General features: G+C 34.2%; 1 protein-coding gene across 2 annotated transcripts; it reads right to left on the bottom strand.

Annotated features, from left to right (window-relative positions):
• Positions 1 to 3,819: 3,819 nt before the first annotated feature.
• Positions 3,820 to 6,843, bottom strand: LOC127126599 (protein EMSY-LIKE 4). Of its 2 annotated transcripts, XM_051055552.1 has the most exons (8): positions 6,736 to 6,843; positions 6,492 to 6,607; positions 6,280 to 6,389; positions 5,999 to 6,194; positions 5,249 to 5,443; positions 4,409 to 4,480; positions 4,251 to 4,308; positions 3,820 to 4,166 (listed from the first exon to the last, which is right to left on the bottom strand). In XM_051055552.1, exons 2-8 carry the CDS (start codon positions 6,594 to 6,596, stop codon positions 4,111 to 4,113), a joined length of 792 nt encoding a protein of 263 aa, XP_050911509.1. In that variant the 5' UTR covers positions 6,597 to 6,607; positions 6,736 to 6,843; the 3' UTR covers positions 3,820 to 4,110. The 2 variants fall into 2 exon arrangements, with proteins under 2 accessions (XP_050911509.1, XP_050911508.1); XM_051055551.1 differs by lacking the exon at positions 6,736 to 6,843 and having other exon boundaries at positions 6,492 to 6,638.
• Between the last annotated feature and the right edge of the window lie 1,032 nt (positions 6,844 to 7,875).

Genomic DNA, 7,875 nt, shown 5'->3' on the forward strand with positions numbered 1-7,875 from the left:
ATATTGATTCCATTCCTGCAGAAACTAGTATTTCAAGTATTTCCTCATCCAAACCTCATGTAGAAACCTCAATTCCCAATAATTGTAAAATGATCCCTAAACAAGCTTTGTGGCATTTTAGATTGGGCCATTTATCACATGATAGACTTTCCAAAATGGATCAAATGTATCCTGATATTTTCAATGACAGTAAAGCTGTCTGTGATGTGTGTCACTATGCTAGACATAAGAAACTACCTTACAATTTGAGTCATTCTAAAGCTTCTCAAAATTTTAAATTGTTGCATTTTGATATCTGGGGTCCTATCTCCACAAATTCTATCCATCATCACAAATATTTTTTTACAACAGTTGATGATCACAGTAGATTTACTTGGATCGTACTGCTTAAAAACAAATCTGAAGTTTCTATACATGTTCAACAATTTGTTGCTCTCATAGAAAATCAGTTCCATACATGTCCTAAGTTCATCAGGTCTGACAATGGACCTGAATTTCTCTTAACTCAATTTTATGCCTCAAAGGGCATTATCCATCAAAGATCATGTGTTGAGGCCCCTTAACGAAATGCAAGAGTTGAAAGGAAGCATCAACACTTGCTTAATGTAGGTAGAGCCTTATTGTACCATTCAAATTTACCTAAATCCTACTGGTCCTATGCTATTAGCTATGGAGCCTTCATTATAAATAGAGTTAACACTCCTCTACTCAATAACCAATCCCATTATCACATACTGCATAATAAACCACCAGACATTAACCAACTTAAAGTTTTTGGATCTTTGTGCTATGCATCTACCTTGTCCAATCAAAGAACTAAATTAGATACAAGAGCTAGAAAATCATTGTTCCTTGGATATGCTGTTGGATATAAAGGCTCTATTTTACTTGATCTAAATTCATTCAACATTTTTATTTCAAGAAATGTCACTTACCATGAACAGATCTTACCTTACCAAAAACAATCTTCATCTACCACACCTCCTTGGGAATATTATAGCACTTCAGTTTCCAATCCAAACCTCTGTCATGACATACATCATTCTGCTCAAAATGATCTTCCCATTAACCAACTCAACCTTCCAGCTACCACAACTTTATCTACACCCACCACAACTGACTCAAATCCACCTTCCAGCTCCCTGGCCAATTCTAATCCACCCACCTCTAATACACAACATTCCACTCGTGCCTCTACAAGAGTTAGAACATTACCAACATTCCACTCGTGCCCATGTTAAACCTATTGGTTGTCGTTGGGTTTACAAGATCAAGCATAAATTTGATGGAACCATAGAAAGGTTTAAAGCTCGTCTTGTTGCTAAAGGATATAACCAGATTGAAGGACTTGATTACTTAGATACTTTCTCACCTGTTGCAAAGCTCACCACGGTTTGATTGGTTCTAGCTTTAGCTTCAATCCATAATTGGCATCTTCACCAACTCGATGTCAATAACGCATTTCTTCATGGTGATCTGAATGAAGATGTTTACATGTTGATCCCACCAGGTGTCCAAAGTTCTAAACCTAACCAGGTCTGCAAACTCATTAAGTCCCTTTATGGACTAAAGCAAGCAAGCAGACAGTGGTTTGAAAAATTGACTTCAGTCCTCACTGCTCATGGCTACTCTCAAACACCTTCTGATCACTCACTATTTGTTAAACAAACATCATCCACCTTTACAATTTTACTTGTTTATGTTGATGATGTTATTTTAGCAGGTAACTCTCTACAAGAGTTTCAAACTATGAAAGATATTCTTCATCAGCTCTTCAAGATCAAGGACTTGGGCATCCTCAAATACTTTTTGGGTTTAGAAGTAGCTCACTCAAAACATGGTATCTCCATTTGCCAAAGAAAATAATGTCTTGATCTTCTCAAGGATTCAGGTTTTATTGGCTCCAAACCAGCAAGCACACCATCTGATCCATCACTTAAGCTTTGCCAAGATGATAGCCCTGCTTATCACGATATTCCATCTCATAGACGACTCATTGGCAGACTAATCTACCTCAATACTACTCGCCCAGATATCACGTTTATCACACAACAACTCAGTCAATATCTTTCCAAACCTTCTACTCAACATTATACTGCTGCTTGCAGAGTTTTGCGATATCTCAAACAATGTCCAGGCCAAGGCTTATTTTTTCCACGAAGTTCACCACTACAAGTAACACGTTTTTCAGATGCTGACTGGGCTGGTTGTGTAGACACACGTAAATCCGTTTCCGGATCATGTTTCTACTTGGGCAGCTCCCTTATTTCATGGAGAACAAAGAAACAAACCACTGTCTCTCGTTCCTCTTCAGAGGCAGAGTATCGTGCTTTAGCTGCAGCCGCGTGTGAACTCCAATGGCTTTTGTACTTGCTTCGTGACATGAACATTGCATGCTCTCAAGTCCCAGTTCTCTTTTGTGACAGTCAAAGCGCACTCCACATAGCTGCTAACCCTGTTTTCCATGAACGTACAAAACATCTTGACATTGATTGTCACATTGTACGCGAGAAATTTTCAGCAGGCATAATGAAACTTATTCTCGTGTCTTCCAACAACCAACTTGTTGATTTCTTCACTAAACCTCTCCTACCCAAACCATTTCATTTCCTCAAAGCCAAGTTGAACTTGATCAACATCTACCAAGGTTCAACTTGTGGGGGGCTAATAGATGAAGAAAACAGAAACAGTTAAATTAGTTTTACGGTTAGTTACAATTTCCATTCAGTTTGTTATACTTTTTGTTATGCAGTTAGTTACAATCTCTTCCAACTATATAATTGTGGTAATCTCCATTCAATGAATAACAGAATACAGTCTGCTCTTTATCTTCTTCCTCTTCACTTTAAGCTTTCTTATTGTTCTTCAATGGCTTCCATGTGTGAAGCATAATAGATTCTGTTTTTAGTGTTTTTAAAAAATGGAACAGAACCAAACTAACCGGTTTGATTCGGTTCGGTGGATCGTTTTACGTCGCTCTTTTTTTCAATTATAGTAATTTGTGTACTCTCCGCTATTATGTTTTTCAATGTATTTTTTACTATTATTTTTTTAAATAATATATTTCATATAATCTTATTCATCTATTTCATACTCTACTTTTCAAACAACTTACAAGTTGTATTTAATCCATACAAAAAATTAATAAATAAAACACAATAATAGTAAAAGGTTGTCATGCACAAAAATTAACATGCTTTAACAACAAATACACATTAAAATTATTTTCTAACAAAATTAGATGAAACAAATACACATCAAAATTATTTTTTAACAAAAACTTTCTCTCCATAAGAAGAATAAGAGAAGGAATAAAAAAGAGAGCTAAAAACCAACCAAGAAAAAACACGAAGAATGTTAACTATTTAATTGATCTTTTATGATCCTCTTACACCCTTACCATTAGTTATTGTTTAATTTCTCTGTCCAGTCATATTTATCAATTATCTCTTACTGTATAAATATCTTATAACTTTATATCTATGAGTCTTAAATAAATACATATTATAGTTATGGATCTTGCTATCGAGTGTGGGCACTCTTTAAAGATTTTAAATAAAGAAAATATTTTATATAAAAGTTAATTATTTCAATTTCCTAATATATTAAGTAAGCACATTTTAAAAAAACCTTATTATTTTAAGGTCTTAAGTGCCCCTAATGGACTCGTTAGCATTTCCCTATGGTTATTGTCCCATAGGTTATCTTAGGAACTCATGCCACCAATAACTGATGAGACTCCCTTCACATCTATGTACAAAACAAATTCTTTTAATGACTCATATCAGAAAATCAATGACCATTTAATTTAAACTACAATGCAACTAACAAGAACTTTTGAGATCTTTTCCTGAAGAACAAAAAGAGATTGGATTCTCCTTTACACTTTACATTTAACCAAATGGTTAGAAGGAGTATAACTTAAAAAAGTATTGAAACAAGTCATATCAAAGTGTTCGGCTTGCATCAGTCACCTACAACCTTAAGCATCATATAGTTTTTCTAATTAGGTGTATACCTCAATAATTGGATTCAGTAACTAAAGTAAGCACCATATCTATGCAAGGATCAAAATAAACTCCCAAAGTCCATTCAATCGTCCCACTGAGACTACCATTGACCGTCATTTCTTGCCCTCGATTGGAGATTTCGCAGCACCCTGTCATCTGAAAAACCAAATGTTCACACATAAATCCGTAAAAACAAGTTGTAGAGGAAGCTAAGTAAGAATATCAGGAAAAGATTATTACCCCCATCTAACACGTCCGATAGTTTACCAAGTGCTTCAAGTAAAGCTCTTTCTTGCTCCTGGACCAAAGTATACATCCATATGATAAACTTTGTTAGAATTGTCTAAAGAAACATATATGTATGGTAATTCAATGCATTTCAAAAGGCGGTAAATTACATCAAGAGCCTGTTTCGCATTCTCAATATCAATTGGACTAGGCTTCTCTCTACCAAAAACCATCTTTTCAACCTGCCAAATGTAAGAAATTAGTAACACAATGGAATGAGAACTAAACAACCCCTGAAATACAGTGTATAATTGATTGCTAAGCTCATAACGAATTTGTTGGGAAAACAACAATAAAATCATTATGAGTTTGTTAATGTGTGAAAACATTGAGTGTATATCATATATTAATGGCAGTACTAATACAAGGAGGATCCTCCAGAGAAAGCATTGAGTGCACCAAAGCATGAACCAACATTTGGAACAATCAAAAAGAAAACAAGCAAAACAAACAACTAAGGAATGCTAACAACATGCTCTTTACTGTGCGATGAAATTCATGTAAATCACGTCAATTAAGAAGTGAGACCCACGTAACTTAGCGGGGGATGTGCATTTAACTCAATAATAAATAGTGTGACAGAAAATTTACTGTTAGCCTTTCTTCAAATGATTTAGTCCACGAATGAACGCTATTCAATAATTTAGGCTGTGAAATTTAGGTTGTGAATGAATACTATTCAATAATTAAAAAGAATCTCCGACAACCATTTTATCGCTTACAAGATTTAGATGCTAAAAACTATCTTTGAAAAATCAGGTCATCTTAACTATCTTTCCTCCTCCTTTAGCCCTCCCCATAACCGCTTTCACCCATTCCATAATCAAACCAAAATTCAAAAACATATATATTCCTAGTTTTATTAAACTGATCATTTAATTTCAGTGAAAACTAAAATGTAACTAGCATAAATCCAATCAAAAATAGATATGAAGTCAGAATTTTCTTACATCATGGATAACCCTATCTGTTGCACGGATCTCAATTAAATCAGCTCTGTTGTTTAATGTGAGAAACTCGGATGGTTGACAGTACTGCTTAAACTGATAATTTCCTTCCGGCACACTCCCTCTTCCAATTCCAACAGGTGGCGGCTGAACATCATAACTGAACATTTCCTTGGGTTGCTCAGCATTCCCGTAGACCTATTCCACAATCAACAGACTGTCATTAAATTTTGGCTGCAGTCACAAAATGGAAGCAATAAGCCAGATTCAACTATTATTATTCATTAATCAAAATAACAATAGATAAACAGCGCATGTGTTTCCTTTTAAACAGTCTGTGTTCACATGTATTTGGAAATACAATCATGTGATACCTAATAACCTAATCATAGTATTGCCTCTTTAAAATGTATTTTGTTTTAAAAAAACAAGGGCTGGTAGAATCATCCTTGAAGTTCCATGAAGAAACAGCAGCAGAATGTATGAACAGAAGTGACACTGGTCCTGAGCAAGCACCACTCGATACATTAGATGTATATCAGTGGAACAAGCCTTATGCCTCCGACGGACCTATAATATAACTATAGGTCATTCTATTAAGGACCATAGAGTGAACAAAATAGTTGACTTCAGAGGGAGCTTCGGACTCCATAACACATCTAGAACCTAAACCATAAACCAAACAGGCTCTAAACACAAAAAGAGAGCAACATAAACAATTTTCACAGTTGTATCAGGGCTGGTTTTACTTACAGACTTTGGAGCAGAAACATGAATAGAATTAAGAGAAGCCTGACTGTGCGACATGTTGTTGTGAGGATAAAATGTAGCCGGGGATGGAGTTTTCAATCTTATAACAGAATTCCCAATTGAGGCGGAAGGACACCCAGAAGTATTAGCTTTAATATAACCATGAGCATGCGAATGAGATGCCCTTTTCCTTTGCTCCCTGCAACATAAAATGTTAAAAAGCTAGTGAAGCTTCTGCATTTTACAATGCCACATCATAATAATCAACACAACTGTGCAAACACCTAATCCATCTTATTGACTCATCGGAATTTATTTTAGACAGAATTTGCCCATGTTCAGAATCTGCAATATTCAGTTCCTTTCGTAGTTCAGTCAAGAGCTCCTCTTTTCCCTACCGCCACAAACAAATCACAATCATATATACATAAAAAGAAAGAGCATATTGAATGAGAGAAACTCAACCACAGAGAACGCATTTAGTATAAATATTTACCCAAGTAAGAAGATCCGATTGAGCAATAAAAGCCTTCAACATGGAACTGTAAGCCTCAATTTCCAGAGAGTGAATATGATGTTCCAAGTTCACTGCATCCCTCATCCCATCTGGATCTGCAATCAACGAACTTAAGAGGTAAATCATCAATCTGCATTTACTTGTAGAATCTATTGATACTACTTCACTTTCCATACATTGAGAAAATCTAATGAAACAACAATAATTACTCAAAGAAATCTACCATAATAATATCATGCCAAAGAGATGTTAGTTCTCATGCATCATATAGATAAAAACACATAAAAAAATTCATCAAGAATCATTGTCAAGGGTCAAGTGGGGCATAACATAAAAAAAGCAACTATGATCCTACTAAGTGTTGAATGGGTCCCATTTTTTCAATAAACAACAACACCAACAAATATTAAAATAATACTTTGTTTCCCCCTTTCCAAACCCAAATACAATAAACAAAATTGAAAAGGTTGAAGAAAAGGGACAAAATCAAATACATGCCACGAATAACCTAGGCAACAAAACACAAGTACTGCCGGCCATTAAAATCTCAAAGATCAAACTTTTACTTGAAAATTGAAAAACAAAACTATGTATTTGTTTAATCACACCTCACTTTCATAAAATAAAGAGAGAAAAAGGATAATGTTGCTATAAACAAAGTTCTTTTAAGTTCTGAAATTCGCATTTCACTTTTTTGGGGTCCCACGCTTTTTCTTATGAAAATCAGTGAATGCAGAAAAGTGAGAGTAATGGATGAAGGTAGCATTAAACAGAAAAAGAAAAAGAAAAACTCGCCGGAGAAGAAGAGAGGAAAGTTTACCGGCGACGCGGTGGTTGGTGGCGTGGTGAATGTGACTGTAGTCCATGATCAGTAAACCACCTTTCGTTCTTTCTGTTGTGCGGAAAGAGTTTTTAGCAATGTTAAAAAAAATTAAAAATTAAAATTTATATCAAATAATATAATAATATTTTCATTTTTAAAAATGTGAAGAATTTTAAAATTATATAACATAATTCAATAAAAGAAAAGAAAAAAATTTATATTCTTTTTTATAAATAATCTATGAGTTTAATTGAAATATATTGATGATGTAAAAGGATTTTATACCGTTAGTTAATCATAGACGTCGGATATTAAAACGGATATTAAAAGAAGATTGGCTTTTATATTAAAAATCTATAAAATAATATAAACGGATAATGATGATGAGTCAACGGTGTAAAATTTTTAACAGTAACGGTATATAATAATTAATCTCATAATCTAATAACCAAAGTTCATCTTAGAAAAAGATAAACAAGTAGAATACTCTGAATTACATATGATATTCTAGAAAAATATTAATTGAATTGTTTTAATGGA

The sequence above is a fragment of the Lathyrus oleraceus genome, chromosome 3 (assembly GCF_024323335.1).
Source record: "Lathyrus oleraceus cultivar Zhongwan6 chromosome 3, CAAS_Psat_ZW6_1.0, whole genome shotgun sequence".
NCBI lineage: Eukaryota > Viridiplantae > Streptophyta > Magnoliopsida > Fabales > Fabaceae > Lathyrus > Lathyrus oleraceus.

Excerpts from the sequence above, each read along its gene's own strand:
- LOC127126599 (XM_051055551.1), bottom strand. The coding sequence starts at position 6,638 with ATGATTTACCTCTTAAGTTCGTTGATTGCAGATCCAGATGGGATGAGG. Across the intron at positions 5,444-5,998 it reads ATGTTTCTGCTCCAAAGTCT|GTCTACGGGAATGCTGAGCA; the intron begins GTAAGTAAAACC and ends ATTGTGGAATAG. Across the intron at positions 4,309-4,408 it reads ATGCGAAACAGGCTCTTGAT|GAGCAAGAAAGAGCTTTACT; the intron begins GTAATTTACCGC and ends ACTTTGGTCCAG.